This window comes from Myotis lucifugus, unplaced genomic scaffold, assembly GCF_000147115.1.
Source record: "Myotis lucifugus unplaced genomic scaffold, Myoluc2.0 scaffold_22, whole genome shotgun sequence".
NCBI lineage: Eukaryota > Metazoa > Chordata > Mammalia > Chiroptera > Vespertilionidae > Myotis > Myotis lucifugus.
In genome coordinates this window covers 9,279,863-9,295,792 of record NW_005871070.1, presented here as the reverse complement: position 1 = coordinate 9,295,792, position 15,930 = coordinate 9,279,863, and the positions used below count along the sequence as shown (strand labels likewise).

Genomic DNA, 15,930 nt, shown 5'->3' with positions numbered 1-15,930 from the left:
CACCTGTACTTTTCTAAGAAGGGCCCATTTTACCTAGGATAATTTATAAACATAGGAATTTACTATTATTGAAGGAGATTTCTTCATTTTACATGTTATAAATCAAGGTATCTTGACTTACCAATTTTACTTGACCCAGAATATGTTCTGGTTGTGTTTTCATTAGCTTCCTTTGTTAGAGTTACCCTAACAAGACCATCTCAGAATGAACACTAATAATGGTATCTGAAATTTATAGTCTCACGAGGGAAAATAGCAATACAATTTGCAAGAGGTAAAGAAATAAGGAAAACTAAATATTAACAAGTCAATTGGTCAAAACAACTTCTCATAAGAAGAGCACTATTGTATATATACACTATGCGAACGCTTGACCTAAATGTCCCTTCTCCATGTTCAGGTTACTGACTGCTTAGGAAAGATAAAAGGCCAATTTTGGAGGAGGACTTTATGAAAATCTTTTATGAAGGAAATTTGTGTCTTTTCCATATAAAGTTATTCTTGGATGAAGACCCTGCCATATCCACATGCATACCACCCTTTAAAAGCAATTAGATTGTGATAATCCATTAAGGATTAAAAGTTCCTTTCTTGAAAAAGTTATATTCATTTTCAGGCAGGCCTTGCTTTGTGCCAACCAAAACCTGTGTATATTGAGATGGTGACCTCCCTTTACATGGTTCTGTGCTACCTGGCATCAGGACACAGTTCCAATATGCACACATTTCAGTTAACATGCTACTGAATACGGTGAGTGCTGACCGTATCCTGTCTAGTCTGCTCAGTCTCATGCAAAAGACACCGATGTTATGGGATCAAGTTACAAGTTTACCTGTGGGCAAAATTTTATCTAACAGTTCAAGACCTATCGCCCTAATGCCTGCACTGTTCTTCATCTTGTTGAGGACTGTGGAAACTTGAACAACAACAAGAAAAGACAACAACAAAAATGTGTTCTTTTTTGCAGTTCAATAGATTGGATTCTCGGGTAGTATTTTTTAAATGATAGTTGACATACAATTTTGAGCTAAGTTCTAACCTGATTCATAGAATCAATGCAGATAATTGTCTGATAACAACCTAATGTTATAATGTTGGTTTGCAAAGATGGTAGAGTTAGTACATACCTCAAAGCCAGGACTCAGAGGAGACTTAGAGATGAAGTTGTAAAAGCAAAAAGCAGGCAAAGGAGCAGAATAAAGGGAGGAAAAAGACAAAAAAAATATATAGTGTTATTGGAGGAAAGCAATGCATATTACTCAATAATGTTCTATATAGGTTTGTTTTCAAGAGAAAGCGAACTGTTATACTAATTAGTCTTTGTGGCAACACAAACAGCTGGGTTGGAAATTACTTTTTAACATTTCAATAGGATTACAGATACAAACTCAAGGTTGCAAAAACAATTTACAGTTGTGAGCTAGTAAAGGTAAAAAAAAAATACTGCTTGCCATAGTGTCAATGATGACAGACTGTTCTTTCACCTTGTTGAAAATAAATTATAGACAGAATGAAGCATTTTTGACCTTTAAGTTAAAGATTAGATTTTCTTCACAATAATGTATCCTCTCTATGGGAAAAGGAAGAAAAATGTCATCAAAATAATCAAATGTTACACTATTGCTTTCTGCCTACTGGCAAGAATAAGTCAGTGGTTTACAAACCTGGAAATTCCAATACGGGCTTAGAGTTATAATGAGAGAAACATGTCCCATGCATTCTTTGTTCATTTTAGAGTCTTTGTTGCAGATCATTGTTTTCTGTCTGATTTCATTCAAGGTTGAAATATAATTCAAAAGTGAAAATCTATTCTGAATGCTTTTATGAGGAGAAGGAATATCAGTGAAAAATATAAGAAAAATCTTGGTTAAATAGACAACACATATCTGGTAATTTATAATGAATATGTTCTTTTTCATCGCTGTTCCTTCAAGCCTTTTTGAGCAGCTCTTTTAACTAAAAAACAAATCAAAACTAAAATAGAGTTGGCTCTTTTTCATAACAAAAATGCATGACTGGTGTGTCTCAGAGGTTGAGCATCAACCTATGAACTAGGAGGCCACGGGTTGATTCCTGGTTAGGGCACATGCCTGGGTTGCAGCTCCGTCCCCAGTGGGGGTAATGCAGGAAGCAGCTGATCAATGTGTCTCTCTCTTCATTGATGTTTCTACTTCCTTTTCCCTTCCTCTCTGAAATCAATAAAAAAATATTTTTTAAAAAAATGTGTGACTGTGTTTTGCAAACAGTGATATTTCTGGTGTCCAATAAACTTTTGCACTTTGAGGAAAAACTGTAGATTTTTTAACTTTAGGCTCCTTGATAACTACATACATGATGTAAAGTACATTTTCATGTTTACTGGCTATTGTTTTTGTAAAGTGTTCAAATATTATGCCTATACAGAACGGAGTTGTCTGTATTCTAACATTTTTATAGATTTTTTTATACATTCTAATTTATTTTTTTTATAGGATACTAGAAGCCCAGTGCACGACATTCATGTACTGGGGGGAGGGGAGGGTCCCTCAGCCTGGCCTGCGCCCTCTCGAAGTCTGCAGTCTGGGACCCCTCAGGGGATGTCCGCCTGCCGGCTTAGGTCCTGCTTCTGACTCAGCAGTGCTCCCCTGTGGAAGCACACTGACCACCTGCATTGAGTGTCTGCCCCCTGGTGGTAAGTGCACATCATAGCGATCAGCTATTCCTCCGTTTGGTCAATTTGCATATTTTATTATACAGGATATACATTAAAAACCCTCCCATTTTGTGACTTGCTTAATGGCATATCCTCCTAGTCTCTGGCTTATTCAATGGTATATTTCAATAAAAATAACTTCCTAATTCTAATAATGTTCAATTGATCAATCTTTTCCTCTTGCCAACAGTAATTCGAGTCCTGTTTAAAACAGCCTTTTCTACTCCAAATTCTTGTACATATGTTTGTATTGGTCCCAACATTATTTGTTGAAAAGAGCATCATTTTCTCACAGTAGTGGTACCCTTGTCATAAATCAGTAGACCTGTATAACCATGTAGTTTCTGGACTCTCTCTATCCTATTTCATTGATTTATTTTTCTATTCTTGTGTAATACCACATTGTCTTAACTGTGGCTTTATAAAATGTTGGGAAACTCTCCAGCTTTGTTTTGCATCAGGGGTTCTCAAACTCAGCAGTACTGATAGCTTGAGCCTGGTACTGCTTGCTGTGGGGGGCGGTCCTGTGCATTGACCACTCTGTGATGTCCTTCTTTCTGACACATTGGTCCCTCAGAATCCTGATTGTGAGGTGCTCTTGGGTACCTTTAAATATTGTTTTACTCTTTGTTATATTTTACTCAGCTTTTATAATTGTCCTTTGCAGGGCGGCTGATCTGATACAAGCTTCTTCATACAGTCTTTGATAAGCATGGTGTCAAATGGCTTTAACTTTTCCCAAATACCACAAGAATAATTGTAAATAAAAAGATGAGTAAAGCATAATGAATTGACAAGATCCTTTAATCCTAACTTCTCTTCTGCAACTGTCTAAAGTCTCTAAAATGGATATCATCTCAATATGTCTATTTATATGTAATGATACAATCAATATATTAGTGAGTCCAACTTAAGGATCTGCTGCATTTTTCTTGTTTCTTTCTTATACTGGTGATGATTTACAAAATGATATACACCTCTACATAGCTATCTGCCATAAATTGACTACATTTTGGATTTTCTTAAAAGATGAACTGCTTTTTGGTTAGTATATTTGACAGTTTACTGACAAAGTTGATGAGAGATAGAGCTCGTTATATAACCTGTGTTGTTATCCTCTCTTCCTATGTTAGCAACATGATTGAAATTGGAAATTCAATTTATGTGTCCAAAATGGACAAATTAATGAAATTACCAATATCTTCATCTGTATGTGAAATGGAGATTTTGTAGTCAAAATAGGGAATCAAGTAGCGAAGAGAAAAAATCATTTTCTTAGATTTGAGAGAAATCTATATACCAATCATGGCCGACTTGCAATATGGTGATCTGGTGGCATTAATGAACAATGCCATTATCCTTTTCAGTAATGGAAATATCCTTTATGGTATATAAAACTAAGAGGTTTAATTATTATTGCCATACTATTACCTGTGACTAAGCATGCACTATAAATTTTAAACTATAGTTATTGGGTTACTGGCCTTTCATGTCTTGCCTAGGGATAAAAAGCGACATACTCATTATACTCCAGGCATGCCTGGGTAAAGCAGGGTAGTTTTGCCCAATAAAAAGGAGCCAAGGCATGGCCCACAGAACTGGGAAATCCATGGCCTCCTCAAGGTGAGCCAACGTTTCCTCTTTCCTCAGAAATTGGATAAAAAGAGACACAAATGCACTCATGAGGGTACAATGGGGTCTGATGTACGGAAAACAGTTCTGAGAGCCGCTGTGTCCGTGTCACACATTATTCCCAGAGGCATTTCTCATTGAAAGTTACCTGCAGGGCATCTCATACAAGGTTATGAACATTTATGATAATATTTTTCAAAGTATCTTATGGCCCATAAGTATCTGATTTGACCACAATTTTATAAGCATTCTTGACAGACATGTTAAAGTATGATTTTTAATAGTATACTTTAAAAATATAGTTAAGCATTCTACTACAAAAATGTGCATCCAGTAAAAAAACACTAGTGATTTCAACATTTGTTGTGAAATATAATTTGGAATTAGGTATCTCAAAAATTAAATAATTATTTAATTTGGTTAAATAGGCAATTAAATAATGTGGTTTAAAACATGAAAACCCATGTTAAAGACTATAGTTGTGTAACCTAAACTACAGTTATAAATTATATATTTATACATATATGCATTCATATGATAATTTAAATGTATAATATAATTTAAATGTATAATTTAGTCCATACTTATAAAATTTAACTTATATATAATTTTTTGAAGTATTTATATACACATCTATATGTGTATATGTTATAAAAAGTTGGCTTAGATTTAAAAAAAGAGTCTTCAGCATTAATCATTCTAGATCCTAATCTATTCGTGAGATATTAAATAATTTAAAAAAAAACCTTTTCTGGTAAAACTGAAAACAATACACAATTAATTTATAATTTTATTTATTAAACTTGTTTTTAAATGTCTATCCTGTAAACAGTATGACTATCAGTTACTATCCTTAAAAGCAAAAGTAGCTGTTGTAACTTGTAAAAATCACAACTTATAAAAATTCACACTAAATCAAGGAACTTCAGAGTTGGGAAGGTGACATGAAGAGTTATTTGAAAAAATAAATAGCTTTTGCCCGGCCAGGTGGCTTAGTTGGTTGGAGCATCATCCTGTACACCAAAAGGTTGTGGGTTCCATCCCTGTTCGGGGGCATGTGCGAGAGGCAACCAATTGATGTTTCTCTTTCACATCAATGTTTCTCTCTTTTCCTTCCTCTATCTCTCAAATAAATAAAAATATACACTTGGGTGAGGATTAAAAAAAAGTAAATAGCTTTTGATTTAAGCACCTTTCTGTAAGAACATCACTATTTCCAATTAATATAAGTTTATGGAACAATATATAGTCACACACATACATTCTGAATGTTACCAGCTATTGGTGGAATTTAGTACCTGCTTTCTCCCAAAACAGAGTATGAAATTTGCTAAATTATCAAAATGAGCATTCAATTGAGTTATATGTCTGGTTTAGTCTATAACAAATTCAAGTGATATAGAGATCACAATAAAATATGTTTCAAACAAGAAGCTAATTAATAAAACTTTTTAGGTATCTTAAATATGTATGACCACTCTCCACCCCAAGAAGGATTTATTTAACCTAAAAGCTGCAGTAATTTTTAATTTTTTTCCTTAATTAAATTTTACAACAGCTAGATTATAAAGAGTTCTTTGTAAAATCCATTGGGGAATGGAATAGATATGGGAAATTTAAAGCCTCACACGATTAGCTAATTTCAGAAAAAAAACGTTCTTATTTTAAATAATTCACATAATTACCACATTTTTTATTTTGTTTTCAATGTTTGAAAAATCCAAATGTAATTTTCCTAAAGAATAATATTTAAGCCATGTCAATGAATTATATATTTTAGAGCTAATGGAATGCTTTAATGTATTAAGTGCTATTTTTCTCACAGCATTTGTCAATAGTGTCATTCTGACCATACACTGGAATGTATGCTAGTAATGCCATGCAATTAAATACTTTTATATTTCCATTAAGATATGGGTGGGGAACAGTTCTTCTGCCAAGGGCCATTTGGATATTTATAGCATCAATCACAGGCCATCCAAAATTATCAACTTAAAAATTAGCCTGCTATCTTTGGTCAACATTTAATTAACTAATCCCCAATGCCTTGGCAGGGCCAGACCAAATGATTTCGAGGACCTTATATGGCCCGTGGGCTGGACATCCCCCACCCCTGCATTAAGAGAACATTTCAAATTTTCTCCCCGAAAAAATATCCAGCTATGCCACAAAAGACTTTAATAATCTTCAGAGAAAAACATCGCTCATCTCTATTTTCCAAATTTTGACAAGCTTATGTTTTGTAAAATTCACACATCAGTTTGTGCTGCTCTGGCCCTGTGACCACAGTGAAACCTCACACATTTTGTAAACTCACAGATAAAAGCAAACTCAAAGCTGTTGGATATGTGATGAAGCCTTGAGCAATCTACAGCACAGGCCCCAATGAAACGTTTACACCCTGGCTGTGTCCTCCCTTGCAGGGAGGGCACTGTCTTGGCTGACACCGCTGTCACTTTGTCCCACAGATTTCTCACATGAAGGGGGAGTGGATGAACAGAAGGCCCTACCAGAAGGGGCTCATCCGGGACACTGGTGGACAGCTCAGCCTACCAGAAGGGGCTCATCCGGGACACTGGTGGACAGCTCAGCAGACACTGTGCGGACCGTGCTGAGCCCAGTGAGGGAAACATTTTAAATGCACATCTCTTATGGTAATTCAGACCACATCCTGGAAAAAGAAAACAAAAAATGGCTTTTGTTCAACCATAACCTGGAAAAAGAAAATAAAAATGGTAAATTTTGAATTTTTTTTACAATAGTACTGTTTCCATTTCTTTTGGGGCTACTTGGAAATTTGCATTTTCTTTTGCGCTTTTTCTGATTTATTTTTCCAATCTGTAAGTAATCTGGGTTTTGAATTCTGATTTTATTGAATGAGCTCAGCAACTATTGTGTTTACCATTTTTTCGAAATGTCCTCTGATATAATGGATTTTGGCTTTAAAGGACCCAGCAACAAAACTCCGAAGAGACTATCTGAGCCATTTTCAGCTGCCACAAGTTCTAATGTGAGTGGACACACAGGGAAATTAATCACAAAACAGCACAAATTCTGAACGACATTGATTTTAATCCTGGCTCCACAGGTTCAAGGGGTTTTTCCACAGAGGATGATAAAACTATGATACTGGTATACAAGCTGGAATCCGCCACTCAATAGCAGAGTGACCTGGGACGGTTTGATGAACTTCCTGAATATCTGCTCACTTCAACAAACACTTATCGAATGTCTACTATTCCAAGATTTGAATTAAGATGACAAGTTTATTTTTTGTCTGTTGCCAAAATAACCAACACAAAAGAAACATACGCATACAGTATAGGGAAAATATGTGAGAATAGGGTTTCCTAGATCAGAGCAAATACGTTGAAGATTGGGAGTGTAAAGGAATGAACAGAAGAATTCATGCAGCCCCAAGTCCCTGGGAGACATCTGAGGGGAAGAAGACATTGTTGTAGACGGCACAACATAGGCAGATAACTCCAGCCTGTGTTCCACTTGGTTGGGGAAGGAATACCTTACCTTCACATTTGAGGCCTTGACGGACCAGCCCCCACAGCATTTCTCCACAGTGGTCACAGAAAGCGGGAGCTCTGTACGAATGAACGAAGAGGGCGTGGGGGCGGATCTGGAAGTCTTCAAAGGTGGCAGAAGCTGCAAAAATAGCAAAGTTGGAAAATGAGTTGAATGGATACCTTGATCTGTAGGTAGTTAGTATGCAAGATAATGAATATAAAGTATAGCTATAACTCTCCCGGCAAAGTTAAGGAAAGATAAGTTGCAACCTGGCTTGGCTTTTAGCCATTAGACTCCATTCTTTCCAACCACAGTTTTACAAGTGGTGCCAAAGCAACTCTAGCTCTTCTCTTCCTGCTTGCCAGTCGCAGGCCACTTGGAAAACAGCCAAAATGCTGGCAGAAAGCATGAATGAAAGGATAGCTCAACTCAATGTACAAATACCTGATGTTACTTAAAAACATCTTGCTTTTGCTTTCCTGTAAATGAAGCAGAAAGGTATTCAGAAATATTAATGAAAAGGAAAATTATGATGAATTTAGATCAGAAGGTAGTATAATGGAATATGACCCGAATGGGTACATGAGGGGAGTGGGGCCCAATTGGAAGAGAGGAGAAATCTGAGCAGCCTTTCCTGGGGAGACAGTTATTTGAGCTCTTAGGCACTACAGGTTGGCATTTAAATCCTGAGCTAAACATAAGCAAGTAGCCTCCTCAACAATAAGCCAGAGAGTTTAATACACACTCAGGTGAATTCCAGTCCATTCTTTGAGAAATATACTGTAGCAAATGATATTCATGCTGTCGGCCTTTTTTTTTCTTGCTTATTGGAATTTATTCTCTATGGTACTCATGCAGAATACTAAAATTCTTTTTTTTATTATGTTTTTCTACGTATTTTATGATGTTATAAAAATGGCTGATGCATTTTGTTGTTGTTCAAGTCAAGAAGTAGATATAAAGAATTGAAAGTGAAAGACAACCTCTTTTCCCCAAATTCTAATGCGTAAGGGCGTAGCTTTTACACCTCTTCACACACATAGCCTGATGTGGAGACTGCTCAGTACAGTGCAGAGATGCGGCCTGGGGTGAGAGGAGCTGGATGAAGCTCTGCCGTTGCCTATTTGCCCATGGAGCCTGAGGTCGAGCCTGCCTCCGTTTCTCAGACACTCCAAGACAGCGGTTCTCAACCTGTGGGTCGCGACCCCTTTGGTGGTCGAACGACCCTTTCACAGGGGTCGCCTAAGACCATCCTGCATATCAGATATTTACATTACGACTCATAACAGTAGCAACATTACAGTTATGAAGTAGCAATGAAAATAATTTTATGGTTGGGTCACAACATGAGGAACTGTATTTAAAGGGCCAGAGGGTTGAGAACCACTGCTCCAAGAGAAGGTCTGACTTATGGTGACTTCCCCAGGCCCTTACACTTTAAACGTCCATTAATGTTAGGACAGACCCATGTGTACTTGATTTCATAAGGTTTTTATTCAAAGAGAATTTGGGGGGAGATTTTAGGCCTTAAATATATCCTTCTATGCCTTTCTCTTCCTCTTGTCTGTCCTCTTGCCTTTTTCAATATACATTTGTTAAGCACCTTCAAGGCTTCCAATGGGACAAGACCTGGGACAAACATGTAAAGAGAAGTAAGACATCTTCGCAGAGCCTACCAGACTAGCAGGAAAGACAAACAAACAAAACAAACAAACAAAAGAAGCCCACAGTAATTATAAAGTAACTTCTAAGGTTCAAAGAAGCTACATAAGTTACATAGATACTAAAGAGAAATAGGATTACAACCCACAGGTGTTTGGGCCCCAATATACTGTTCTTTTCAGTATTATCTGTGATACATCTTATCTTCCCCAACGCTGCCGGCAGAATTATATCCAATGGCCACATGATGTGGGGAATAAACATTTGCAGTTGTCCTGCGGTGCCTGGATGGCAGGCTGTAGGGTAATCACTGGGTACATTTATAAAATACCTGTTAACTCAGGTCTGCAAGGTGTGACAGAGTGAAGGATGAAAAAGCAGGCAATTCATCTCTGCTACATAGGTATCCACAATTATGGGAACAAGTTTGAAGGTTTCACATCCATCAGGGCAGGTGAATCAGTTCTACCAGAAAGAATATTATTGAGGGTTCACAGGACACATAACGGGACCATAATAGATGATTAAAATTGTAATGGGTTGTTTTTTCCTTGAACCTTGAATAAAAGTACTTTACCCCAAATTAATGTGCTGTATTATTGAAAATCACCTATCAACTTATTCAAGTTATAATTTTTATGCAATTGGAAAGATAAAGGAAATAATAACAGGAACAACTAAGATTCATTAAGCGCTGACTGTATACTGAACACTATGCTAGGAGAGTTAAGTGTGGAAGATGGGACTGATCAAGGTTACTGTAGCCACATAACCGTGCCCAGCCTTGTCCACATGGAATCCTAACCTGTGTACTGTCTGGGCACCTTTTGTGGTTTGATCAAAATGTGTCTAAATTTGGGAATGCTAAATCCACTTTAAAGTTGGTCTCACATACTCAAGGACAAAATTTGCTTTTATAACATCAAAGAAAATAGTTAAAGAAAATATTTATGCCAACCATTAATTCCTGGCTTCTCCATCCCCACCCCCACCCCCTCAAGGACCAAACAACTATGACAAGTAGTTGAATAATTACTGTAGTTTTCAAAATAAGACACATTAGAATTTGACAATACTAATACCAAGTTGCATATAGATAGTTTTCTAAATTAATCAGGAAGAATATAAATCATTAAACTGAAGATTTTCAGTAAATCCCCCCTCCCAATTTATGTCAGGTAAGTACGTTTATTTGCTTTTTGAAAGGGATTAACATTCATAAGCTGTTAGCACCCTTGACTTATGTTTAAATGCCATTTTCTAAAGTTCAATTTTAATATTTTCTTGTTAATGTTAAAATAATTAATTACATTTAAAAAATAAAACTACCAAGTGTAGTGAGGTTTTACATCCATTTGAAATCAAAGCACAACCTCCATTCATTATGAATGTACTTGTTCTGCACCCCAGGGAAGCAGCATAGCTGGGTGTATGCATGCCATCTCACCTAATCACAAAATTGCACTTCAGAGATAATCACTTAGCACAGGAAAACAAAGTGAATGCTGTAATTCCATTTCACTTAAGTTTTGGAATCCAAATGGACAGATAAGAATAAGAATATTAAAGTGTCTAGAGATTCCAGGAGATGAACAATGTGCTATCTGTCAGTCTGTTATAATCAATCAGCCGACCTAAATTAAAACCATATGACAGAGCTACAAACTGAACACAATGGGCCCCTTATACTGGTATTTGTGTTTCTTTGATTTGCTCTATTCACAGTCTATTGTTATACTCCAGAGTGAGGAGAGGAGAAAATGACGTGCTTTCCTTAGTCGATGAACATTTGAAATAGGTAATTGAGCCAAAAACTCTAAGATAATCAGTAGTTCTTTTAAGGTTCATTATAAATTGTTGCACAAAGTGGAATAAAGCATTTGGTTAGCAGTACACATGAAATGAGGCTTCCAAAGCAAAATAAATAACTTCTGGGGGTCAAAATTATTTGCATAATAAAATAAAAACATGTCAGATTTTCCAAGATTTACTGGTAATTTTGGCAATTAGGGAGTAACATTAACTCTTTCTGGCAATAACAAGTTGGGACAGATATAATAAAAAATAAAAGTTTAACATATTGCAAGTATCATCTCAATTTTTTACAAGCAATCTATGAGGCACATATTATTATTTCCATTTTATAAATGAGAAAACTGAGTCTCAGAGAAATTAAGAAGCTGCCCAAGGTAACATAGGATCTTGAGTCAAATAGTCCTGACACCTATACCATACAAACTCTCTCAGCCACTCTGATATTTCTCTGACCATTGAAACACTACGAATAACAAACTACATCTTTATTTTATAAGACACTTGGAAAGATGAACAAAAAACTGTAATTAATAATATACACCATCATTGTAAGATGCACCCTTATCTCAGAAATGCAAAAACTACTGGGGAGAGGAGTCTATGAAATAATGTACAGAATGAAATTCATTCGGGTCATGATAAAAAAATGATAAAAATTAATATGCTTTCTGCATAGACTTCATTTTTTTGAAATCCTTCCCCATCCAAATTGGAGTTAGTAACAGTAACTAGTTTTTAAATTTTTATAAAAATTAACTTTAATGCAGAACTACAGCCAATTGGAGCTTATATTTACATGATAACCATTGTCACCACATTCAGTCAGTAAGTCTGGCCAAAATCAAGACACTGGGGAGTTTTTAAAAGCTGTGAAGATTTGTTGGGACAAGTTTGTTTTTCCCTTAGCCTTTGGAATATTGAAAATAGCTTCTGGATATCACTCTCCCAACATAAACACACATACTCATCTGTTTTACAGTGTTCTGGATGAGGAACATCCTAACCATCTCCAGTTAGCATCTTGCCATTCACCCATACACACATGTAGCAGAGATACTTCAAATTATTAGAAAGTGTTTTTTATGAGTCCCAAATACTCCTTTGTAACTTCTAACTGGTTGTCACAGTTCCAAAAGCAAGCATTTAAAATTAAGATATTTTCATGTCTTTTTTTTTAAATCAGCTCATGTGAACCAAGCAGTCTTAATACCTTCAAGCATCATAGTTAATTTATGTTATTTGCTATTAATACATCTAGAACCTACTAGGTAATGTAGTGTAGGCCAGAAATAGAAAAATGAGTAGTATCTGTTGTTAAGGATTCAAAGTCAAAATGAGAATGACCCATGAATAATTAATAAAAAATGCAGGGATAGAAACACAAAAGAAAGGGGGCTGAGACTGCCTGGAACAGATTCTTGAAGGATGAGAATATTTTGAAAGGCAGAGAATGAAATAAAGAAAAGAGGACATACCCTGGCTGGGTGGCTCAGTTGCTTGGAGCATAGTCCCATGCACCAAGAGGCTGCGGGTTCGATTCCCAGTCAGGGCACATACCTAGGTTACGGGTTCGTTACTGGTTGGGACATGATTGGAAGACAACCAATTGATGTTTCTCTCCCATCTCTTTCTCTCTCTCTCTCTCTCTCTCTCTCTCTCTCTCTCTCTCTCTCTTCCTCTCCCCCTCTCCCTCTCCCTCTAAAAACCCATAAAAATATATCATTGGATGAAGATAAAAAAAAAGAATAGAGGAAACATTTTTATAAGGTCTGATTTTATTAAATTATTGATAATTTATAGGATTATCTACATATTTCTTTGTAATTATAACTATTCTTGACACTTCATTGTCTTTTGTTTACTTTTAAGAGAGTTAGCAAGAATGTTCATGATGCAGATAACTGAGAGATGACCACAGATCACCTCCATGCTATTGTGGCCCAGATGTGAGGCAGTACTTGTAAAATTAAGCCTGCACCTGTCTACCCCGCTCCATCACCTCCCATGCACACACATCTACACCATGAGGCTGGCCATTTCCGTTTCTCCTTTGGTCTCAGTCTCTTCAAACCCCTTTTGTACCAGATTCTCCCATCATGCAATTACTGTTCCAATTAAACACACATTTCTTATTGTGTCATACCTGGAGACACCTCCCCAGCAATGAGAACATTTAATTCTTGTTAAGACATTTACCATAGCATCTTTTGGATGGCTGGGGGGGGAAAAAATGGGGAATTTCTCTTTTTAACTCACATCTGACCAGAAAAAAATGTTAGTGAAGTGCAATAATGGGAACTTGGGAGTCTGTGAATATATCATCCCAGAGATTATAGCAGCTAATAGAAAAAAAAACACATAAAAAGTAGTTAGATATGTTGATTAGGCAGTTCAGAAAGTTCTGGGAAAATATTTTATAATCATAAGTGCATGGCCAGAGACTGTTAAAAAATATGGCTCCAAGAGGAATAAAGATCTCACTAGCCAGATTGATAGCACAATTACAAGTTACCCTAATTAGGAAGAAAGGGGGTTTGGTATGTACAGAAACGGATGTGACTGCTCAGGAAACTCTCTGATGGGGTAGGTCCTCTGGAGAAAGAGAGCACACCAACTGCAGACCCAGCGACACAGGGGCAGAGGACGGACGGCAATCAGTGGCTTGGCCAGGGAGAGCCACCCGGGAAGGCAAGAGAAGGAAAAAACTGAAACAGGACAAAGGGCCTTTTGCTGTGTTCCATGCGGAAAGAATGAAACAAAGATAGGCCTGAACCATGGAAAAGTACAGATTAATGCTGACAAAACAGAAAAAGCTGAACTAGTCAATTGCACTTTTGTTTTCTACCTTTTCTAAAAGCAAACTGTCTTCAAACTTAAAAAAAAAAAAGAGAATATACTCAAGAAGGAAGTGAACTCTACAAATCCAGGATGATTGAAGAAAGATTAACTAAAGACTTTAACTAAACTATTTTTAATAGGCCCAAATGAATAAAAAATGAGGACTCATGTATTATTTGTGGAATACACTCCTGATCCACAAGAAAGAATTGATAACACAGAAATGTACTCTGTATGAGTTTAAAATACGATAGAAGAAATACCAAAAATCAATTTATCAAGGAAAAATTATTTAACGAATGATTAACAATTAGAAGTAACTAGCTATTTAAGGAAAATTCAATTTGTATAGTTATAAAAATATACATGTTTTGTACCTGAGAGTAAAACGTTAAAATAAAACCCAAGTCACAGAAAAACTAGAAGGAAACAGAAGTGAGTGCTTATCAAATCTGTGGAGGAAAAATGATGTTAGAAAGTAGGAGGAGTTTAGAAATCTTCAAAGTGACAGAAGAAATCAAATGGGAAAGATTCCTTAGCATGGCCGTGCAGCAGGCACTACAGGTTGACTTGTCATAGAGTCACATAAGTCTCTTTTATTTTGCATAGTTAAAATAGGATTATTTATAACTGTTACATATAGGAGGTCACAGAAAGCTAATTATGTTTCATAATTCCAGGTATTTAGAATATAATTACTAACATTCAAGGAGATACCTCTATGCATTGTTAGATACCAGACATAGAGGTGACAAGCCTCATGTTTTATTATAAAACGAGAGGCTGGTGCACGAAATTCGTGCGGGGGGTAGTGGAGGGAGGTCCCTTAGCCCAGCCTGCACCCTTTCCAATCAGGGACCCCTCAGGGGATGCCCTGTGGGATAGGGCTTAAACTGGCAGTCGGACATCCCTCTCGAAACCCAGGACTGTTGGCTCCTAACCGCTCACCTGCCTGCCTGCCTGATTGCCCCTAACCTCTCTGCCTGCCGACCTGATCACCCTAACTGCTCTCCCCTGCCAGCCTGGTCACTCCTAACTGCTCTCCCCTGCTGCCTGATCCCCCTAACTGCTCTCCCCTGCCAGCTTAATCTCCCTAACTGTTCTCCCCTGCCAGCCTGATCCCCCTAACTGCTCTCCCCTGCCTGCCTGATCACCCTTAACCTCCTCTGCCTCAGCCCCCGCCACCGTGGCTTTATCCGGAAAGACGTCCAGTAGGATGTCTGGAAGATGTCTGGTCTAATTAACATATTACCCTTTTATTAGTATAGATTAAGAAGTTCACATGTATTCATTCCTGCTCAGAAAGAAAAAGGCCTTTCTTCTTCTTCCCTTTATTCTCCTTGTAACTAGGACAGCAGGAGTTTTGATGGCTGGGCTACATCCTGCTCACCAAGTCCTTTAGGACCTGAACTCAGGAAACGACAGTTAATACTTGTGCCATCCTTTGCTTCCCTCCGGGGCAATGGGCTCTATGGCTACAACAGAACAACTGCTGCAGCAGCAGCAGCAATGCCACCTGCCAGGAAGGTACTGCAAGGACGAAAGAGACACAAGATGAAATCTATGTAAATAAAGGAGAGAGCTAGAAAATTGAATTACTTTATTCCATCCATCTCCATACTGAGAAATCAGCCAAGAACATTGTTCTCAACATACATGTTTTTTGTTCTGGCCATTACTGAGGTAACGTGTCCTGTCTTTGACACAAAACCTGCCTTCTGTTTTACAGGTAGCCACTTCTCAGTTAGCTAACTCTTACCCACCTAGCAGCT

The 15,930-nt window shown here is 37.1% G+C and overlaps 1 protein-coding gene across 1 annotated transcript in view; it reads right to left on the bottom strand.

Moving 5' to 3' along the window:
* The window catches only part of PRKD1 (protein kinase D1), a 292,961-nt gene that overhangs the window by 68,360 nt on the left and 208,671 nt on the right, over positions 1-15,930 (bottom strand). The window contains 4 exon segments of the mRNA XM_023751551.1: positions 1,128-1,151; positions 6,878-6,960; positions 6,963-6,995; positions 7,850-7,981. Of these exon segments, the coding sequence (XP_023607319.1) occupies positions 1,128-1,151; positions 6,878-6,960; positions 6,963-6,995; positions 7,850-7,981 (272 nt within the window).